Source organism: Apteryx mantelli, chromosome 1 (genome assembly GCF_036417845.1).
Source record: "Apteryx mantelli isolate bAptMan1 chromosome 1, bAptMan1.hap1, whole genome shotgun sequence".
NCBI lineage: Eukaryota > Metazoa > Chordata > Aves > Apterygiformes > Apterygidae > Apteryx > Apteryx mantelli.
Window position 1 is genome coordinate 88,990,414 of NC_089978.1, and position 22,723 is coordinate 89,013,136.

General features: G+C 38.8%; 1 protein-coding gene and 1 long non-coding RNA gene across 6 annotated transcripts in view; one reads left to right on the plus strand and one right to left on the minus strand.

Annotated features, from left to right (window-relative positions):
- Positions 1 to 3,435: 3,435 nt before the first annotated feature.
- Positions 3,436 to 13,831, minus strand: LOC106492093 (uncharacterized). Its single transcript, XR_001293927.2, has 3 exons — positions 13,743 to 13,831; positions 12,180 to 12,433; positions 3,436 to 6,480 (listed from the first exon to the last, which is right to left on the minus strand). It is a non-coding gene; the product is annotated as an uncharacterized lncRNA (long non-coding RNA).
- A 165-nt stretch (positions 13,832 to 13,996) lies between these two features.
- Positions 13,997 to 22,723, plus strand: part of MBTPS2 (membrane bound transcription factor peptidase, site 2) — a 39,295-nt gene continuing 30,568 nt past the window's right edge. For all 5 annotated transcript variants that reach the window (XR_010884291.1, XR_010884290.1, XR_010884292.1 and 2 more), the window contains exons 1-3: positions 13,997 to 14,264; positions 19,430 to 19,578; positions 21,217 to 21,355. Coding sequence is in view for 2 of the 5 variants with exons in the window: in XM_067297179.1 (XP_067153280.1) it covers positions 14,190 to 14,264; positions 19,430 to 19,578; positions 21,217 to 21,355 (363 nt within the window). In the remaining 3 variants the exon portion in view is untranslated. The remainder of the gene's footprint in view (positions 14,265 to 19,429; positions 19,579 to 21,216; positions 21,356 to 22,723) is intronic.

The window sequence follows — 22,723 nt, forward strand, 5'->3', positions numbered from 1 at the left end:
AAAATTCTAGTAGCATAGAAATAAGCATTTTCTCATTATCGCTACACTGCTTATACTCATGCACTGTGCTCTTAATCAGTGGTTGTATTCCAAGGTTAAATACAAAACAATCCCCCAGTTTATTGGAAAGATAGAACTCATAATAGAGAAAAGTTTAATTAATTTTTCTTATCATCTTTTCCTCTTTCTAATCAGAATGAAGGATGGAAACAAAAGCACAGGAAATTAACATAAAACATTTTAAAACACAGTGGATCTGCTTTATAAACACTGTCACAAAGAAATTCAAGCTAAGATTTCTACTATGTGCTTAATGTACTCCTCCATCTTCTGTGTTTATGCATTTCAGAAAACTGATACATGCTTCTTTGGCCACCTAAAGCTAGATGGGCAAGGATTTACATTGAATCTCTGCTTTAAAACAAGCACAGTGATAGCGTTCCTCAGTGAGCTGCTCGGAGTTCACATGAAGGCTGTGGTCGAAATGATTGCAATCAGACACTAGTTCCTAAAGACAGATGTATGATACAATTGTGTAGGACTGCTTTTGGAGGAGGTGATTTTCCTACCAGTTCATGCTGTCCTCATTACTGCCACAGAAATCAGGACAACAGCATGCTACTGTGTAAAAATAGACAATCTTCTCTGGCTCTGTTCCCTTCTCTCCATTTCCTGAGGTTCCCTCTAGAACAGCACTGACCATCAATCACAGGAAAATAAACCTTAGATTACAGATGCACCTATTACTTCATTTTTATAAATACCTTTTTTTCTTTCTCCGTGTCTCAGAGAGAGTCAAGAGCACTATGCTGCCTATATTATTTCTGGCATCCCAATCAGGTCTGCAGACTTGAAGAAATTACTCCTCACAGTAACTTCCACCTCAGAATTTCACATGTATACACTCACAGAAATGCACACACACAGAGCCTGATTCCCCAGTGTCTTTTTGGCCTCCCCACACCTTACCTCTTACCTTTTATAGTCTGCAAGCAGAGCCAAACTTAGAAAGCAATGGCAATGTTATTTCAGTTTGGAGCTATTTAATGCTAGACTTCCAATGAAAATGCATTTGCTTTCCTTACTTCATAGTGGAAATACTCATGAACAGGACTACTTGACACACTGAAAGAAATCAGTGTTTTGAGAAGAACCCTTAAAAAACAAAGAACCTATCTTCTCTCCCTCTGCTAAAAATAATTTCTGAAAGGGGTGCAGAAAGATAATAAGCTTATTCAATTTGCTTTAAATTGAATGTGATATCACAATACTATCTTTTGTAATCTGTACAAAAGATGTACACTAGTATATAGGCAACAGAAAGAGCCCTCCCTCCAGCTGAAAGCTGTCCTTTCCCCCACTGCTGTACTTACGGCATCAAGCACAATGGGTATGTTGGACAGAGAACTGCAGTGTATTATCTTATAAAAAGGCTTTGACAGGAACTGCACTACTGTGAAACCCAGCTATTACGAAGAAGGAAGAGAAGCCCCCACTTTGCAGCTTCCAGACTGTCATACAAAAACTTACTACATGCTCTAGGCAAGTGCAATGCTATTTTCTAAATTGCAATTGTCTCCCTTACTGTTACATGTCAAGCTTACAGTGAAAGAACACCTCTCTCACCACCAAAACCCCAACATAATATTTCACTAGCTATAACAAACATACAGAAAACATTAAGCATGTATGTATGTACTACAGTATTCAGGCTAATACACAGTTATGCTTCTTATGAGTTACTAGGTATTTAAGTCTCTTTCTGCTTTAAATCTTTTAAGATCCCCATAGAATATAAAGCAATAACTGTAACAATCTGCTCTGAACATGCTGATATGCTGCACAAGACATTAAAATAAGCAGAAACCAATAACCATCGCAGTCACCTTGCAGCCAGTTATTAAAGAGCTTTCATAAGTCTTTCAAGTTTGTAATCAACCCCTTCAAGATTAGCTTACTTATTTACTTATATAAGAAAAGTTCCAAACCGTCAAGTGAGTATATACACCTCCTTTTGATGCTGAAAGAGGTACCTTCTTCTATCAGCTCAGATATTGACTGTGATCCTTTTAATGGGTCTGAAATAGCTCCGATGCTTTCAGCCTGGATGGCACTGAGAGCTGCTCCAGGCTGGAGGGGAACTCAGTTTAGAAGCAAAGTGTAAAAGAGAATTCCTGTCATAGCTTCCACTTGTTCTTCCTAAATATAGCCTTTGATTTGCCCTGTAACTTGGTCCCCTGTGACACTTGACCATCGTAAAACCAGGACTTAAGTGTCAAGCAGTAGGTGTTGAAGAAATACACCTTTGGGTCCATTTATTGCCCTCCCTCTCCCTGCAGTTCTGGGGATTTTCACAAGAGCAAGGCATATGACGGTAGAAGGTAATGCGTAACCTGAAACTTTTCCTGCACTCTTTGGGGCAGAGCGTACCTCCCTACTGCCACGCTGGGAAAGGAAATAATTATGAAGACATAATTATGAAGAATTCACCTCGGTGGGACTAACCAGCAAGGCGAATGCCACACCGATGTGACTGCCTCGTTGCTGGGTTGGGAGCGAACACGCTCAGTGGCAGCCCCGGGGTCTTGGCATAGCGTCCTTTGTGCAGGACAGCCATGCTCATAGGGAGGAGTCCTGAAAATGTGAGGCTGTAATTGCTATTACTTGAATGTTAGGGGATGTGGGTGAGGAAAAGCTTAAGAAAGTGTGTGCGGTGGGAGTTGCTACAGTCAATATGGGACGTGAGCCATAATTATACAGTTGTGCTGCACATGCAACCTGTGAGCCGTCTCTCTCGTGTAAGCTACCGAGGGAGAGCGGCTACTGCAAGTCTTGTGTGGGGCATGGCACAAGTCCAGTGTCGGGCCTGGTCTCTGGTTTCCGTTCCCAGAAATGCAGCCTCCAGTTCACTGCCACTTAAGAGAAGTGGGCTTTCCTCTTCAGGCCTTCCTCTGCTGAAGCTGTTCTCCACCTGACCCACGATGCTAACGGTGACAGCAGCAGTGTCATTATCGGTGACACCATACAGGCCACTTGCTGCACTGCTTACTGGGCAAGGACAGTCTGCTTCAGAGCTACTTTTAAGAGAAGATCAACAATTTTCAAAATTAGTGCCAAAGATACTTACAACAACTAACAGTTGGGATAATGATTTCAGGGATGATTTCCCTTGACGTTAGCTTATTTGTCCCACCACTCTTTTCATTTCAAATATCTCAGGGAGGAAGACAACCTCATAATAGGGCTCACAGACCTGTGTTTTGCCTAGAATGGAGGAGTTTGCCCTGTTATGGTCTAAAGTCATGCCTTCCAAGTGATTGAGACTACCTGAAGAAAAGTTGGGGGGTCAGATGAGTGACTTCATATACCCCCTTTTGAAGGTTCATATTTACATTGAAAGTATTAGGGGAGAACGAAAGAAAAGAGATGAGATACTTTTGTCTTGTACATTAATTTATTTCAATTTATATTACAATAGTTATATTACAAATCAGCTTTGGGATACAAGAAGCATACACAGTTCTTTCTTCCACATGCAATTAATTTAATAAAGGTCCTGCAGTTCAAATTAGGCCATTGTTTACACTTATAATCCCATTGTCTTGCAAATATGCCTGAGTAATACCTGCTCAACACTGTCTCCTTCAACAGATTTTCACTGCAGTGACAAGTGATCTAACAGATAAACTTATTGATGCATAAATAGGAAGAGAATCTACCTGTGTCACGCACCTATCATAAAATATCACACCTAAACTGTATTAAATTGTTGGGACAAAAGGAATAAGCTCAAACTTTATTATTTAATATCAAAAAATGTAGCACTGAGTACATTTGTCAAGGGAAAAATAGACATTTTTACAACTATTTTGCAGAGTATCAACCGCCCTTGGATAACCACTGGTATGGAGAGTCTCATGACCTATAGATTCATCTACTAAATACAACAGCAGATGATTTAATAAGTAAGTAGTGAGGCATATGTGTATTTCAGGTGAAGGATTCAAAGCCTGGTCTGTTAGGGCCAGAAAACAGTACATTGACACATATTGTATTAAATTATGTCTTATGTACTGCAATCCCAAGGACATAGTAACTATGCATTTATTTGAAGTAGGAAAATCCCTGTATAGTTGGAAATATATTGTTGTTGCCTTCCTAGAAGCTTGTCTAATTAACATGCTTCCTAGAACAGCTTATTAGTGTTGAAAATGAAGTTGATGCTTAACAGAAACATTTGTGTACCTTACCTCTTGACTGAGACATTTCACTGTATAATGTCAGAATTGTTTCTTTAGTCTGTCACTATTTAACTTGCTTAAATGTTTTGCTTTTTGAGAATCCTCATGGGCACAGTTACCACTTTCCTGAGGCTCCCAAAAGAAAAATAATTTTTCTATTATAGCCCAAAATGTTTTAGTGTAATCCAAGCAATGTAATACAATTGAAAATGTAAGTCAACAAAGGAGTAGTCACAATCTCAGCTCACTTGAAATAAGATTTCTTTAAAATAAAAGGTTAAAAAATACATGCCTGGAGTTTTGCTTCAAATTACCAGGTAATAGCACCATAATACATATCTTTGGCAAGGCAAAACCTTGCTTTCCTGTCCTAATTTTAGCTCATCAAATTATAGTTTATTACCAGGTAAAAAGAGTAGCCTCAGATTATTAAGTATTTGGTTAATTAATTCCTATCACTATCATCACTTGAATTGTTTTGCAAAGAAGATGGAAATTTAAGTTGCAGTGCAGGATAAACTATTCTTCATTCAACAGATTTATGTTTTAAAGAGTTACTGACATTTAAAAAAATCACGTTTATGACTAAGATTAAAAAATAAGAAACTTGCTATCAAACAGATTATCAGAGGACTAAGATTAGAGGATCTTTGAAAGTAAAGAACACCCTCCATTTTCTAACTCTTACAAATTTTATTTGGGCTCCTTTCCATTAGTAAAGATGTTTCTACTCCATGTAACAATGATTTAGCTGATACACTTAATGAAAGAGATAAAATGTTAGTAGTGGTCCCCAGTCATATGAGATTAGTTAGACTACAGAAATTTAAAATACACAGAAACTGGCAATTACCAGGGCACGAGAGGCCATTCTTACTCTTGCTTTAAACTGAAAATAATCTTGAATCCTAGAATGTTGGAAGAACATCAGACCTCAGCTTTTATTGTCAAAAGAAATGCTGTTTGAGGAACTATCATGTAAAACATATGTGATTATTTCTCCCAGTTTCCCCAATCTGTATGAATGCTTGTTAATGTGAAGAAAAATCCAAGCACTTTCTCCTGAGTTTCTACTTGTACAGCTACGCCAACAACAATGACATCAGGCTTTTTAAATAATGAATGGCAGAAAATAGCATGCAAAAATGTTTGCTATTATCTAATGGACAGGAAATCAACAAACATATTTAAATTAGCTGATTTTGTTTCTGTGACATTTCTGAGCTGCTAAATATTAATTCAACTCTTGCATGCTCTCCTTCTTTTCCATATAAAAGTATGGTGATTATTATCACAGACTGTTCCATCAAGAAATAATTAGCCTTGTATTAAGAAGATGGTCTCATTAGAGGCTGCCAGTGACCTTGTTCTAAATTCCAGAGTTCCAACATCTTTTAATAGCTCTGTTAGCATCATCTGAGTTCTAAGAATTTTTATTAAGTTCTAAAAACTGCATTATGAATATAACCCACACAAATGTTAGAACACTGTATCTTTGACCACTGCATTACCCAAAAGCCATATGCTCTGTTGCTTTGTAGTCTGTGTGCACAGCAATAAAATCATCACTTACCAAAATGTTTTGAGCAACTGAAATGTGATGATGATGTACAAACAACAAATTTGTTTCCAGTTTCCTCCTGGGAAATTGGAGCCACTATACCTGGCAGAGCTGGCAAGTACCATAACAGTGAGCAAGGGTACTGGCAGATTTTGAAGGGAATATGAATTTTAAACAACATGCTGATTTTATAAACATCCTGTCTGCTATAATGATTCAGCATCATTTGGAAAAGAAACAAACAATATGACATTGCACCATCACATTTTGTTCTGGACAAACAAGTTTGACAAAATAGGAACCACCTGAATGGTCAGAGAAATTTTGAACGGAAAGACTGCTCATCATTTTCACAAATCAGGATAATTCAAATAAGAACCTGCTGTTTTTGCAGTCCCATAACAGACTTCTTTTGATGAAGGCCATCCCCATCAGTGGATTACACCTGCTGAACAATATTAGCTCTTGTCTTCAATGATCAGATTAAGAGGCCTCACAGAGTACAGGAAGGACTTTTGCTGTGAGATCCATTTGACCCAAATACACGCAAGAATTAGGTACTGGGGGCTCAACGCTGCACAAAACAAAGTGCTTATCCCTTGTGATAAGCGTGAAAAGAAATTGCAGCTGTGCAGGTATTTGTCTCACATATCCAGTTTCTATCTAGCTGTCATCCAGCTGTGGGAACAAAAGCAGTAGACGTGAGTAGAACAATCATCCAAAGTCTAAAAAAGAGAACAAAGACTAATTTCTGATGCTTCGTCATCAAAATGGCATGGAATGAAGACCTGACTGAGACATGAAAAATATGCCTGGTTAGAAAGACGGACCCAGAATGAGGGAGATCAGGCAATGGATTGGAAGAACCAGAAGGTTAAGGACACCTTAAAGAAATTAACGCTTTTAGATTTAAAAAAAAGGCAAATTCTAGGACAGCTGCACCAACGTTCTGAATCATACATGACTGACCAGTTACTATCTTTGGATTGTGTCTGCTGAAGAGAAAATGAAGATTGATAAACCATGAGTGTAAAGTTTTCTAAAGTTTGAAACAGTATCAGGAAACTCATCTTCATTCCCATGAGTCATAAGGAAAAAAATCCTTAGCCTCTCATACTTCCAGCATTCTAAAAAATAAAATGATTAAGCATGAATGCTTTCTATGATGAAGATATGAATAAATCTACCAGTCATATTCATCTATCAAATAGTCAAACATGGGTTCTATCAACCCTTACTTTCATTGAATCAGATCTGCTACAGGAACATTTTTCAGTCATTTGTGGTCTCCTGCCATATAAATATTGTGCCTATTTAGAGATAAATTGCTAAAAGAAATCGGTGTCAGCACAGGAAGACCAGTACAATCCTCCAGCTGCTAACTTCTAAATGATGTTTCTCAATACAAAATCAAATCTCAAGCGTTAAAAATAGTATAAACAGTTTCTCTTAGGAAATTATACAAAGTTTTTTTACAGTCTTCATATCCTACTTTACACCCACATGAAGTTGGGTTGCAGACTGGCAATATCTTCTGTCCAAGGATAATAAAGAAGCTGAAAAAGAAACTAAAAGTATTAAGCTGCTCCATTCAATCACATCAGGCTGTGCAACACAGGAGGTTGCCCTTTGAAGTACAGTTCAGTTCTCAAAAGCTGGAATCAAAAGTGGTGCTTGAAAATCATCTGTCCTGAAAATGACTTTTGAGAACTGCAGGCTGCTCCATCTGTGTTTCCTGTGCCTATCAACTAGCAGTGAGGTGCTAGAGCATAATCTTCATACTCTGATTACAGCACACGTGAAGATGTTCACACCTTTATTGCAGCCAACTTTCATACTGAGGATTTATTTTTATAAGGAAAAAGGAAATGTTGTTAGCTAAGGTTCCTGACATAAATTAATCTGCATAAGGCAAAACCCTGGTTTTACCATGGATAATTTATAGGGGTTCTGACTCACAAGTGTGTGCAGGGGTTGTATAGGGACATCTGTCAGGATTTCAGTTGATGCACTGCACGGATGGCCAAGCTGTCATGAAGGAACTCCTTACAGCCTGGTCTTTGAGGCAAAACAAAATCAGTGCTGGTTCACCCAAGTGCTATATTGTATGCTGGAGCAATTCAGGAGCTGCTTCAACCATCTGTACAGTCAAGGTGGACTATGCTAATAACCTCATCAGTTGTTCTTGTGCAAGACACCCCTAGTAGTCAGAACAGCTAAATGCCATATATATTTAGGTGAATGTAAGTGCTACAGTCTGCTAAACTGTTGTGACATCTTTGGAGCATTATCTCATTTTGACTTATGCAAACTAAGTGTACTTTTTTTCCTAGAGTTCAGGTTTCCCTATGGGTTTTGAGGTTCAAAGTAGATAGGTCTAATGCTATCATGCGCATTTACTACAGGTTACAGTGAGCATGAAACAATATCCATTAGAATGGAACTATTTCATATTTATTTTGAAGTAGAATAGGGATTAGTGTACCTAGGGACTTCATGAGAAATTTAAAACACAACAAAGCACAACAGCCATTTGGCATTAGCTTCCCTTGTGTGCTCTCCTCCTTCACTGACTGAGCCTTTTTTTTTCTGAAGTTTAGGTAAATCCATTTTCAAAGAGAGGCTTTTAGTGGTGTAAAAGCATTCCAGCAGAGGAGCTCATGTGGTATAGCTATTCTGCATTAGATATTCCATGCTTTTTCTCATGTAATGTAAATGATTGCAAAGGATACAAAGCCCAGCAAGAAAGCAAGCTTCCAGACTGTCAGCTAAAATGAGTAGCAGAAGTGCAGAACCTATTTCCTCGCAGAACTGGATTCTAGAATAATATTTGAGCCACATCTGTCTCTCAAGTTTCTCCTTTTCCTTTGTTTTTCTTTAGAGTCTTATACCCATTTTTCCTTGGAGTGCAAAAGCTTTGGAAGGCCTTCTTTTTAGACATACTCTCAGTTGTGACGTGCCTAACAGATTTAGGATAGAAGGGAAAATACTGAAAAGTGATAGCTATTAAGAAAGACGTCTATTTTGTTTTATTATAGATCAAGTACTGGCAATTAATAACTTTTGAAAAATTATGTACAACTATTCTTTGTAGCAGATGAACCTAGTAAAGGCATGTTGGTATGAATGCTTGGGAATTTCTTTTATTTACATTGTTCATACGAACAGTGACTTAACAACAAATTTCACTGTCTTAAAAGTCAAAACCCCCCTCTCCACCATGTATTTTTGGTGACCAGGTTAACTACTGCAAACAAATCCTGAAACTTAACAGAATACTTTGACCTCATTTGTATTTAAATAAAGCAAAACTGTTTTGCACTGTAATTGGGACATAAAAAACTCTTGAGAAAACCATATCACATGTTGCTCTTCTGTTTTCTAAGCACAGCAAAAGATCCAAGGTTTCTTTTAGTTTGGATTTCAGTTTAAAACACCACACATATTACTTGTTCACATAATTCTTATTACCTGAATTTCTCCCATATACTGACATCTTTAGATAATAATTTTGGTAAAGTAAATGAAAAGATGGTATTTGTCTTTCAAACATTTACAATCAACTTTATATACATCTCTGTAGTGTGTCAGGCCCTGTGTCTCTTTTCTTGTGCTTCAGATATCTTCTTTACTCTGATCTTTTTATTTCCTCCAGTAGCAATCTCCTAACATGCATAACTGTTCAATTGACCAGCCATTTAATCTTCACCCATTCATTTCTTCTTTCATGCAAATTTATGCTTGAAATTCTGTTTTGGACTTGGGCCTTCGTTCTGCAAACATTCATCCATTCCAAGGAAGCAACCCTTTGTTTCAAGCTAAGCTAGCACATAAACTTTGGCAGAATCAAAGTCATGTTTTGGTTCAGCTTTCCCTTCCTCTGTTTAACTATTTCTCAAAACCCAACAATTTAATAACAAATACTACTCAAAACACACCTAAAAATCCATTTGCAGTCCTCTAGGCTCAAGTAGTTATTAAACCAAGTCATATTCTGACTGTGTTGTCTTCAAACTAGCATAATTTACAACCTCTCCATGCCAAAATCCACATCTTAGCCGGTTTTTGGTCTGAGCCTGCAATGAACTGTGAGCAGGCATTCCCCTGAAGCCTTGCAAACCTCTCTAACATTAGGGTTTTTGACAGCATTGTTAAGACTGCTCTTTTATTTTGCAATGTATCATGAATGTGTAGGTAATATCTGAATAATGACAAATCTATGTCAGTAATCACAGAATCACAGAATCACTGAGGTTGGAAGGGACCTCTGGAGATCATCTAGTCCAACCCCCCTGCTCAAGCAGGGTCACCTAGAGCACATTGCACAGGATTGCATCCAGGCGGCTTTTGAATATCTCCAGAGAATGAGACTCCACCACCTCTCGGGGCAACCTGTTCCAGTGCTCTGTCACCCTCACAGTGAAAAAGTTTTTCCTCATGTTAAGATGGAAGTGTCTGTGTTTCAGTTTGTGCCCATTGCCTCGCGTCCTGTCGCTCGGCACCACTGAAAAGAGTCTGGCCCCACCCTCTCGACACCCTCCCTTCAGATACTTGTACACATTAATAAGATCTCCTCTCAGCCTTCTCTTCTCCAAGCTAAACAGGCCAAGCTCTCTCAGCCTTTCCTCATAAGAGAGATGCTCCAGTCCCCTAATCATCTTTGTGGCCCTTCGCTGGACTTGCTCCAGTAGTGCCACATCCCTCTTGTACTGGGGAGCCCAGAACTGGACGCAGCACTCCAGATGCGGCCTCACCAGGGCTGAGTAGAGGGGGAGAATCACTTCCCTCGACCTGCTGGCAACACTCTTTCTGATGCAGTAATAGATCAAAGTTGAAGATATTAATTATTAGACATGTTAATAAGTAATCTTAAGATAAATGTATTTGCTGTTGCAGTTTCTAGAAAGAGATGTCTAGGATATTAAGCCACCAATTGAATTTTATAATATCTTAATTCATGTATTATTAACACTTTGTTTGGTATTTACTTGTCAAATTACATTTAATTAATATTATTATGCTTAACTGATTATTCTTCTTCTGTCTTAAGATTTTACATGGACTTAGATATTCTTGCATGATGACTGATAAATATCCTTTTCTAACATTCTTAGACATTTGCCCATTAGAGGTCAACCTGTGCTCTTCCATTAACCCACACCTCAGCCGTGACTTCTAAAACTGATAGTTACGCTGCTCTGTAATAATTTACAGATACTGTCCACTGACCTGATTACCATATGATATTTTGCTGTAGTCACTACTTTAGCCTAATATGTCTCTGTAAGGAAAAAAAGCGATATTAAGAAGTGTGTATCAATATCTGTACTAGCTCCTGAAGTAATTTAAAGTGGAAATCTTTAATTTTGGATACCATAACTTCTAAAATACTAAATGCAATCTCTTCCATAATGACTACTCTATAACAGTTTCATTCTATGACAAGGGTCAATTTTGCCTGTCATGAGCAACAGCTACTAAAGTTAACTGAGTAGAAAGAATGGGGCTAACAGTGTTCCAGTTCACTCTGAATGTCTATCTTCTGCATTCTAGAAAATTCTCATTTCTGCATTTTTATTTGTTTCCTTGTGTTGGGCTTTCTAGCAATAAAATACAGAATGTGTATTTTAGTTGCATTCCTTTTTACCTGCACTGCTAGTTTCTATACCAATTAAATAAAATTCAATTCAGTACTATATATGGTTTACTAAATGAACATTAAAGAAAAATATAATAATGTTCACAAACACCGTTTATCCACTGGATCCTTTAAACAGCAAGGCACAGTGGTCATTTTACACTTGATTTTAGCGGGACTGTGCCACTACTCATGTTCCTAACTGTTTGAATGAGATTGCCCCCCATTACTGCCAAAGACTAGTGTTAGAATACATTTTGTATCTTTATACTGAATGCATGTTGGTGCATGGAGCAACTTGAATTTTCAACCAATAAAGTGTAGAACTAAACATATTTGCAGGGTTGCTCAATGATTTTCGATTGAATATGGTAGATCAGAAACCACTGCAGAGTAGTCATAGCAAGATCTGATTATTCTGTGACTCTGTTTATGAATTTTGTTTGATGGTGGGGATGTCTCGAAGTTGTCTGTGTCAGTGTGCAAACTCTATTCAGATCACAGGCAGGGTCAGATACATTTTCTTAATTCTTCTGCTTTTATATTGGGATGAAACTCTTTCCAAAGTTGTCATAAGGCATCAGTTAACACGAACGGCTCCCACCAAAGTGTAAGCACTTAAGGGCAATGGAAGATCTGAAGCTTGGGGGGGAAAAATGTCTTCAACTTGAGATGAGAGCCAGTGAAATTCACCAAACGGAGAGCAAAAGAAACCAGGTATAGTATTACCAGTTCTTACCTTTCCCCCCACAACAGCCAATCATGAGGGATTGGCCAGGTATGAAGTCCATCTTACAAAGATGCAAAACATCTAGATTCCCTCTCCTTCAGTTGCTTGCTTGATTTACCCATCTTCTGGTGTACAGCCCTTTTTTCCTGCTTCCCTTCAGCAATTCCATGTTATCATTTTTCCACTGGAAGGGAGCCCTGAAGTTCAGAGCTGACACGCTCTTCTTCCTGTTGATAGCATTAGGAGAACTTCCAGCCACAGATCTGGGAAGAACATGAGGATAAAGAAGCATATGTGGGACAAATTAAGAGTTGAAACATCTGAAAAGGGACTAAAAAACAATGTTAAAAATTTTTAAATTTTAGCAAAGGGAGGGACTGACGTAATTTTTGATTCAAAGCACACATGTTGGTATAGATCTTTAAAAACACAACTTGTATGTAGCTTTGTGTGTAGAAAAGCAAGGCTGTGGTTTTCCAAACATTCCTCCTAATGGTAGTTCCAGTTTTGCCCAGTCGCTTCTCTTTGTCCCATCACTGCTTTGGGGAGAACTGCCTCTGAATCCATAGACTAACACGTAAGAGCTAATGAAAGGAAGGAATAAGCTTTTTTAGTACAAAGGAGTCCTTCTGAGTCATTTCTGACAAACAGACCAAGGAAAGTTGATCTGGAGTGCAAAGAAAAAGGTGGACTGGAAATCATAAGCTGCAGAAAGCCCTCCCACCATTGCTAACTTGTTTCCTGAAAAAATCTTTAGAAATAATGAGAAAACTCAGTACATGATAATGCATGTATTTGTTTGGTTTCAGTTCACAAAGTTTCTTTAGGTAAATAAATACTACTTTTCTTTAATCTTTGCTTGTTTGCTTTCAGTGTTCAAGCTCTGAGTGGAAGTGTTTTAACTGGGAAAGAGCCTGAGAAATCAAGTCTCACAATTAGTGACCTCATGGCAACTAAAATATATTGTCCTACTTCCAGTAACAGTGAGACATGCCAGAGAGGAAAGAGGGAAACCAAAAGGGTCATAAAGTCAGAAAATTAGTATTATAATGGATTGGGGAGGAAACACAATGACCTGGAGAGTGTTTGCCTAAAAGGAACTTTTACACTGAGCCTCATGAAATCCCTTTGTTGTGTCACGAAATCAGTGCTAAAGTTATTTCAGGAGAAATTTTAGTAGTTAAAGGGAGTTTTATTATTCCCTTATCACTGAAACACTTCCACAATCTGCTTTTACCCTACCACTGCAAATATCTTTTATTCACTTTTTTCTGACCATCTTCTACATGCAATCTCAAAGGCATAAGACAAGCCCCTGCCTGTGGCAAGCTCAACTTGCTGATGCTGTAAAGCTCCCAGCAGATGCAAGGGCTTCCACATACAGCTCCACAGCCACTGTCTGAGCTCTAAAACAGACTAGACAGTGAGCTTCACTGGGGGAAGGACACACGGAAAAGTTTGGCACTGTGACTGCATCCGTAATTAAGCAAATGACATTGAAGAACATGTACATCACTATACCCATTCACAAGGCATATATATATGCACACATAAATATTTTAACTAAATTACCTTAAGTAAATTTAGCAAAAACGGGAAGAACCGACGGTCACCCGGAGAAGGCCCGCCTTCCGCCCCGCGCCCGCCCTCAACGGTACCTAGCCCTGGCTAGGGGGGCGGGGCTTGACCCCCCGCCCCCTCCGCGGCGCGCTGCGCACGCGCAGCCAGGCTCGGGTCTCGCGGTGGGAGGGGCGCAGCTGCCCCGCCCCGCCGCGCACGCGCAGCGCTCGCTCCCTTCCCTGGCCGTTGGCCCGGTGTCCCCGTGGTTAACCCCTGCCTCCCCTCCTGGCGCCTGCGCCCCAGTGACAGCGCGTTCCCCTGCCCTCGGTCGAATCCGCGCCCGGAAGTGTCCGGCCGGACAGTGCTGCAGATGGAGAAAAGTTCCGGCGCATGTTTAGTTCCGGGGGCTCCTCTGCATGAGACACGGCTGCCGCCGCCGCCGCCTCCTCGGCTGCAACAATGATCCCGATCCCGGTGGTGGTGTGCGTGCTGGGGGGCTGGTGCGCCATCTACCTGGCGGATACGCTGCTTAAGGTGAGGGCTGTAGAGACAGAGCCAAAGGGGGAGCTCTCGGCCCAGCGCACGCCGGGGCGAGGGCGCAGTTCCACTCCCCGGGGCGGGGGGAAGACACCGACAACCCCACCGGAGAGAGGCCTCCCCTCCCCGACCGTCCTCCGAAACGCCAGGGCTGACCGAGACCGCGCGCCTGTCCTCTGCCCCTTAGCCCTCCAGGCTGGAGCTGGCGGGGCGCGGCCCTCTCGGAATTCAAATTTAACGGCCGGCGCGAGTCTCGGGCCGTTGCGGGCGCCCTTCCCCCGCCCCCGCCGCGGTGCTGACTGTAGGCCCCTGAGGGGCAGCCCGGGCCCCTCCCGAGGCAGCCGTGGCTGTGGGGCCCGCAGCGGGGCCGGGCCGCCGTACGTCTCCCCACCAAGCCTCGAGTAACTCGGGGACTCTTGTTATTCTTTGAGCCAGGGCGGGCGTCTGCTGATTTCCCGCTCCTCTGCGGTGGGAGGTGCGATTGACAGGGGTTGTGCCTGCCCCCCTGCGCGCCCCAGGCGGCGCAGGATCGTTTCCCGAAGGTGGTTCCCCGGGGCAAGTGTCCTGCTCCTCAAAATAAACCTCAGCCGCGGCGTGCGCGGAGGTGGTACTGAGGGGTATTGGGCTTCCGCTGGAAATGCCTTCCCGCCCATCTACAGAGGCTTGGGGTCTGTAATAAAGGACCAAAGCTGTGAAATGGTAGGGAAGCCTGCTTTTAGTCCACTCTTAAAATCGTTCTGTGACACTTTAATGTGCTTTCTGACGTTTAAAGTATTCTTACCTTCAAAAAAAAGCAACCTTTAAGTTATAACTTCACTGTTTATGTGTTTTACACTGATTATTTTTTCTAAAGTTTATGTAAAAACATAACTAATGCACTTTTTTTTTGTATTTCCTTAGCTTTACTGAAAAAATAAGTTGAAAGAGAGGTCTAAAACTGCTTGTTAAAGGAATAAACTTTGATCTTTAGAGAGTATTATAAGACTCAGCTTTTTCTCGTGATGGAGAAGGGAAGTTTTGAAAGGCAAATACGTCAGGAAGACATCATTTATTATATTTACGGATGTATTTGTGCATTGCACAAGTTTAAGATTTTTTTTTAATGGAGATTAAGTAGGTATAAGTTTTTGGAGATGAGTGAAACTGCTAAGTATCCATGCAAAACAGGGTGTATGCTAGTTAAAAAAATATGAGGAAAAATAAGATGAAAGATTCCATCTGTAATTCTTATTATTTTTTTTTTCAAAGTTAATGTTGCAGTCCAGGAACTGCATTTGTTTCTGCCAAGCAGTTAGGGCTTAGTGATTTCAAAGTGAGAAACATTCATTTTTTCACTGCTGTAAGATACAGGAAGAAATATTATCAGGAAAACTGTGTATTTAGAAGATGAAGAAACTTGAACAGTAAGTGGCTCCCCCTGCTGCTAATTGTTAGAGAACAAATGTAGCTCAATAGATGATGAGAGCTATTAATTGCCAAGTATTAGTTTGTACAAGATTCATTTAATGGTGTAAATAACAATAAAAAATCCAATAATATATCTGAAGATTTTTCAGATTTTAGTACACCAAGTCTATATTAGGTATTTGGAGACAAACATGGCTGTTTTGAAACACATTAGAAGATTGGCTGAATACAAGAAAAACAAGGTCCTGAATATGGTGAGACACACCAAAAGTCACCAGAAACGTCGGTTAACAGGCTGGAGGGGGTTGACGGTAACCTTGTGTCTAATGAAAAATCTTATTACTATAAAGCTGTACCTGAATTTATGTAGTAGTGTTATGCTGAGACCCATTCATATCTCTCAGATTCCAGAGCTCTATTTCAGGATTAGACCTAAAAATCATTAACTTTTATAAGTAAGAATAGCTGCTACTTTTCTTGTTAGAACCTCTAGTAGAGTTCAGCAGCAGCAAAGGAAAAAAAAAAAGCAGATTGTTTAGAGGCGACTTAGATTTATTATGAAGAAGAAAGAGGAATGCTACAGCAAGCACGAGAGTACGGGAGTTAAAATTTAACTTTGATATTTTAATCAGAAATTGACAAATTTTATTAGTCGTTAGGAAATATGTGGGAGTTATTGGGTTTCAGTGAACTTATTGGTAGATCAGATATGTGTACATCTCAATGATAAGTTCTGTTATGAACATTACAGCCAAAATAGAATTTGGATTAAATAACAAGATTTATGTGATTGGGATACTCAGGCATGTTTGTTTTATTGCTAGTGCTGTAAGTGTCCCATCACGTTCATAACCCTAGCTTGCGAGCAACTGGGCAAAGGACAGTCCCTACTTGGACCTCAAATAGCTTATAATTTAAATACACCAAAAAAACATATGGAGCATGAGTGAAAAATAATGCAGGAGTACTTTTCCATGTATAATCCTGTTAATATTCTTGGCAAGAGAAGGATTCATGCTGTTAATGTTGCAGTTGATGTTTTAAGGTCTCTTTTGTTGCTCTTCATTGACACATTGGCATGAAAGTTTCCCAATTAAGCTCGGATCCTGCAAAGTGGAATCATTCAGGCAGACTCCCAGATTCCTGCTCCCCAACATCCTAAATCACCCCATTTCATTCTTCCTGAAGGATCAGGAAATGTGAAAATGGTAGAAGATTGTCCCTCCTCCTGCTATCAGCAATAAAAGAGGCATTAGACACATTCAGTCAAGGTTAGTCTTCAGCTTTCAAGGTCAGAAAGCTGAAATAGTTGAGAGCTCTTGAACAGACTTTGTCAGCACACAAGAATGTTAAAGGACTCCTGTTTGCTGACAGCTATTTACAGAGCTCTTGTAAACGTATTTAGCATACGTTCATCATTTTGAGGGCTTGCATAAATAAAAAAAGATACTGCTTTTATAGTAAAGTTAACATAACAAAGATCATTTAAAGCTTAAGTTAGAGAAGCAGAGCCAAAGCCTCTGTGAAGGAAACATGAAATGAAACATAAGGTACATATAATTAGGGCATGAGGGTGCACATGCTGATGTTGGGATCAGGACAGTGGGAATAAAAGTTTGTATAAAGCCTTTTAATATATCTTGCAAAGGGATAGAGTCATTTAGTTCTTTAAATGATTTAGTGATTATTCTTTATGAATAGTGTTTACACAACTTGTGAGGAAAACCCAAAAGGAAAATTCATTTTGGTGCCTTTTGATATATTTTTTTCCATTTGGCAAATGTATTGATCAGTAATTCCATATTTCTCATGAAAAACTTATTATTTGTTTATGCTACACTAGTAGAGTGGGGCTGTCATGTAGTTGGAAAATGTGGTGACACAGGATGAATATGTGGATTTTCTCAGAAAAAACGGTTGATTTTTTGCATGTGATAAAAGGAACAGATATTTTGGAAATACCAAATTTATATTTTCAGTTGGCTTTATTATAATCATATGTGGTTGTTTTTTGAATCAGAATAGAATGTGTGTGTTTACTAAATTCTCAAAAAACAATTTCTAATGTCAGATATACTTAATGTCACATGTATTTTTGTTCTTTTCTCGTAAATTATGTGAGGAGGTTTTTTTTGTTTTTCTGGCGTATGTATTATTTGTAGAAGGGTAATCATCTTCATGATCTTTGCTGTTAAAGTTAGGTTAGCAAATGCTGATCTGGTTGTGGACATTAAGCTTAGTGATGTCATAGGGAATGACTAGCGTTGACTAAGGAATACATTATGATGGAAGTTTCTACAGGTGTTCTTCAGCTGCCTGAACAAAAATGTGACTCAAGTCAGTAGGTTGAAGAAGGAAATTACACAAACGTATGGGTAGAAAGGATAAAATAGTGTAATGAATGAATAAATAAATGATAATCTGAGTAAATGGGTCTCATTTTCTGGAAGACTGTTACTTGAAATAAATTTTTAGTATGTTCACATTTTAATTAATTTAACTAAATGTGAAAAACTGTAAGTATAGTTGTCCAAGAAGATATTCTTACCCCCTCACATCATAAAAGGACAGCAGGAATGCAAGGAACATAGCAAGTTCTAAATTTGTTTAAAGAACTATAAAAGATAGCCAGAAACTTCTGAAATTCTGTTGGGGGGCGGAGGGGAGCTCGTTGTGAATTACACATTCCTGATTTCTTCAGTAGATGCTGCTGCTCATAGGGAAATTCAGGAGCAGCGCTATAGTCTAGAGAGCTGTGAAGACTTGTCTGGATTATGTCAGAGACACCCATGCCTTGGAGCAGCCTGAAGTCAGAAGGGTTTGAGTGTGGCTCAAAGCTCTGATGCACTTTTCCTGAGTTACAAGTTCCTCTTTCACCTCTAAGGGAATCTTTCTCTTGGTTGGGTCTCTGATAATGGCTTCCATGAAGCAGGCTGAGTAAAGCCCCCTGAGAAGACCAGCACATAATATAAAGCAACAGTTGCAAAACTCCTTCTTTTGATCTGTAATATCAAATAATGTTGCAGTTAAATATTAATTACGTAGTTTACAGATCATATTTACCATAATGGCAAATATAAAGAGAAATCTTTGGAACTACTAGGAAGGCATTGCTGCAGCGTCTTGAAATACCAGAAAATTATCATAGTGAAATTGCTGTTGCAATATAGATTGATTATTTTAAAGCCCTTCTGGCTTTTTGTTAGTATGATCAAATATTTCAGTCTCTTTAATCATAGTCGCTGGGTTTGAAAAAGAGAGCTCATTTTTACCCTTACTAAAAAAAAAAAAAAAATCCTAGATCCACATCTCACCAATATAAGAAACAAGTTTTTCTGTTTAAACCAAAATAAACTTTTTCTTTATTGTAGTTTTAAAAATATTTACTAGAAATTAGTTGCACATGGAGAAAATAACATAAACAGTTCATTCTGTAGCCTTCTAAACAGGCAGTTAAAATCTGCTGATAGTGATTTCACACTAGGAAACATTATATAAGATCTTGTTTGCCAAGTAACGCTGGATACCTGATCTCTTTCACAGTCCTATAACTGCTGTGATTTGCATCACAAGAGTGGGATAACCTTTTAGTATTATATGTCACACATATATGCCAAAATATAAGAAATGTGCAGGACTTTTACCTGAAGTTACACATCCCTTTTTATCTAAACTGATCACATTTACTGCTTGTTCACATAATGTAAAATCTTCCTGAAATTTTTGGGTTAAACTAATTTTCCACTGTTTTGCAGTCATCCAGCTCTTTGAAAGCATCTTATGAAGACTGGCTGCTGACATATGGCTTGAGTGTCTCTCCTTTTCACATGCGATGGCAAACTGCTCTCTTCAACCGCCAGTTCTACAACTGGGGGCGATGGAAACCCAGATTTCTTTATCTATGGTATAAATCCAGGAAAATTCTTCTGTCAAATACAGAGGTCGTATTTATCTTTATGTCTGTGCCTTTTGGCCTTAAAAGTACAGTGGATAGACATGGTTATTTCGATAGGTTAACAAAAAAACCAAACAGGTATGGCTGCCATAACTATTCTGTTCCAGGATAAGTTTTTCCTCTTTGCTAAAAAATACATAGCTCTAATATAGGTTACATACTGTGATGCTATAAACACTATAAAGCTGTATTTTTGCCTATAGTTCGAACTATATGTTGTTCTTAAGCATATAGCTATTAGCATGTAACACTGCATACAGATGTAGACCTGAAAGCAGCTTCTGATATCTCCAGTCTATCCATCACTGTACACAGTTCTCCCTGATCACTAGAGTTTACAAGCTATTCAAAGATAGATGTCTCTGTTGTCAATCGTCTCCCAGGCCTTCCTTCCCCTGCTAAGACTTCATAGACTGCTGGTATGGGTAAAAAAGCAGGGTGGTTATGTGAATGCTTCTGGACTGATTTAGAAATTTATTGCTGAATTGCCTTCCTAGTGTTACTTTATACCCACTCTGAAAATAAAAATGAGTAAGGCTTGAATTTCTTTTCATTTCCTGTATTGTTACCCTCAGTGAGATAGGAATGAAAGTCTGCTTCATATTGGTTCCTCTAGTATGTCATGATTGTATTTCAGTTTGAAATAGTTCAGTATCAATCACAATTTTTTAATGTGCATAATTTATTCTAGTGTAATGTTTCCATGAATCTCCTTAATTAACATTACAAGTACATGCCGCTTAAAATAAATTTGCTAATTCCCAGTGAGTTTCATTATGGATGGTAAAAGAAAAATTATGCTATTATGAGAGGGACTGCTAGTGAGCGAAAGTGTTTTAGGCAGAAAATAAACTTTACCACATCCTCACTATTGGATAGTGTAAAATAATAATGACTAATAAAAATTATCCATTAGGTGGACTGATGTAAATTGAAATGATTTTCAATGCTCATTTTAATCAAAGATAAATTGATGAGAATAAAAATCTGTTTGAACTAGTTGATTTTAATCTGGTTTTGCATTTGTACCTTTCAGTCTTTCTTCTTTAAAGAGGTTGAATCTCATTTAGTGTTCTTAAGCACTTTTTATGCTTGGTCAGGAAGATGCATGATTTATTGAATAAGCTTTTATAAATATCTATGCTACCCCATAATTTGATTCAGATTCCTAAATTTGCAATAGTATGGTGCAGCATGGTAAATTATACATTCCTTACTCTGTTATGTTTTTATTCATAACTAGTGGCAAGTCACATTTATTGGGTAACTGAATAAAATTTAGAATACATAAAAACAGTGTATAAATGTTTGAAAATATATCAGGATGTGGTGCTGGATGTAAAACATTTGTTAAACAGGGGAAATAGTATATGTTATTAGTGAATTAATTAATCAGTTTCCTTTAGCTGATATTTTTCTACTGGATTGTTGATACACAAATGGTAGTATACCAGGCAAGAGCAGAATGACCAGGTAAGTTTTGCTCTCTAAGTTTGGTGTGCTAAGTAAGTTAGAGCAGTTAAATGTCCTGAGAATATACCTTATATTCCAATGGCACATTGCTGAACTACTTACTTTTCTTTGTAGGTTCAGCATAGGAATGGTGTTTGGTATAGTTGCCATGTTTGGATCTGTTATTCTTCTTGGAAAAACACTGATGCAAACACTGACACAGATGCTAACTGAGGCTCCAAAAGCCCAGAATGACCGTATGCTGCAAGTTGTGGTAAGTGTTCTTTCGTCAGGTCTTCATTTGGGAACTGTGAACTGATCTAAACCAGCTTCTTAATGGGGTATGGTAGCTAATGTGATACTTAAATCCTTCCATGCAAAAATAACCTAACTCGTGATACTCATTCACATAAAAATTTGCAGCTTGTTATCAGCCTTAAAAATGGGAAGCGGAGGTAGTGTAGAAAAGAAGGGAAGGAAAAAAAGGAAGGCAAACGTGGAAGAGTTTATATTAAAAATTCTCAGGAGTGAAAAACAGCTAGTAATTTTGAAAAGCCAAAAATTATCACAGTAGTAAGAATATCAGCTGTGCAATTTAGAGGCACTGCCAGTCTAGAAGTTTGCAAAACAAATCCATAATCCACAAGAAGAGAAGAGTTCGCTTTCATTTATTATGATGCAGAACATCATCAGTGGAAAAGGAAGGAAACAAACAGCTTTGTGTGATAGTGGAAGGTAAAGATTCATTAGTAGGGAGATGGCATATTTTTGGATCGCTCAAGGTTCTCTGCCTAATTTGCAGTGTGAAAAGGAAAGTTCTGTTTCTGTCAGCAGCTGGTCACAGGGTGATACAGGCATACCTCGGAGATATTGCAGGTTTGGTTCCAGACCACCGCAATAAAGCGAATGTCGCAATAAAGTGAGTCACACACATTTTTTAGGTTTCCCAGTGCATATGAAAGTTATGTTTATGCTATACTGTGGTCTATTAAGTGTGCAATAGCATTATGTCTAAAAAAAAAATGTATATACCTTAATTAAAAAATACTTTATTGCTAAAAAATGCTAACCATCACCTGATCCTTCAGTGAGTTGTAATCTTTTTGCTGATGGAGGGTCTTGCCTCAGTGTTGATGGCTGCTGACTGATCAGGGTGGTGGTTGCTGAAAGTTGGGGTGACTGTGGCAATTTCTTAAAATAAGACAGCAATGAAGTTTGCTGCATCGATTGACTCTTCCTTTCACGAAGGATTTCTCTGTAACATGTGATGCTGTTTGATAGCATTTTACCCACAATGGAACTTCTTTCAAAACTGAAGTCAACCATCTCAAACCCTGCCGCTGCTCTATCAACTAAGTTTATATAATATTCTAAATCCTTTGTTGTCATTTCAATAATGTTCTTCACCAGGAGTAGAGTCTATCTCAAGAAACCCCTTTCTTTGCTCATCCATAAGAAGCAACTCCTTATCCATTAAAGTTTTATCATGAGATTGCAGCAATTCAGTCACATCTTCAGGCTCCACTTCTAATTCTAGTTCTCTTGCTATTTCCACCACATCTCCAGTTACTTCCTCCACTGAAGTCTTGAGCCCCTCAAAGTCATCCATGAGGGTTGGAATCAACTTCTTCCAAACCCCTGT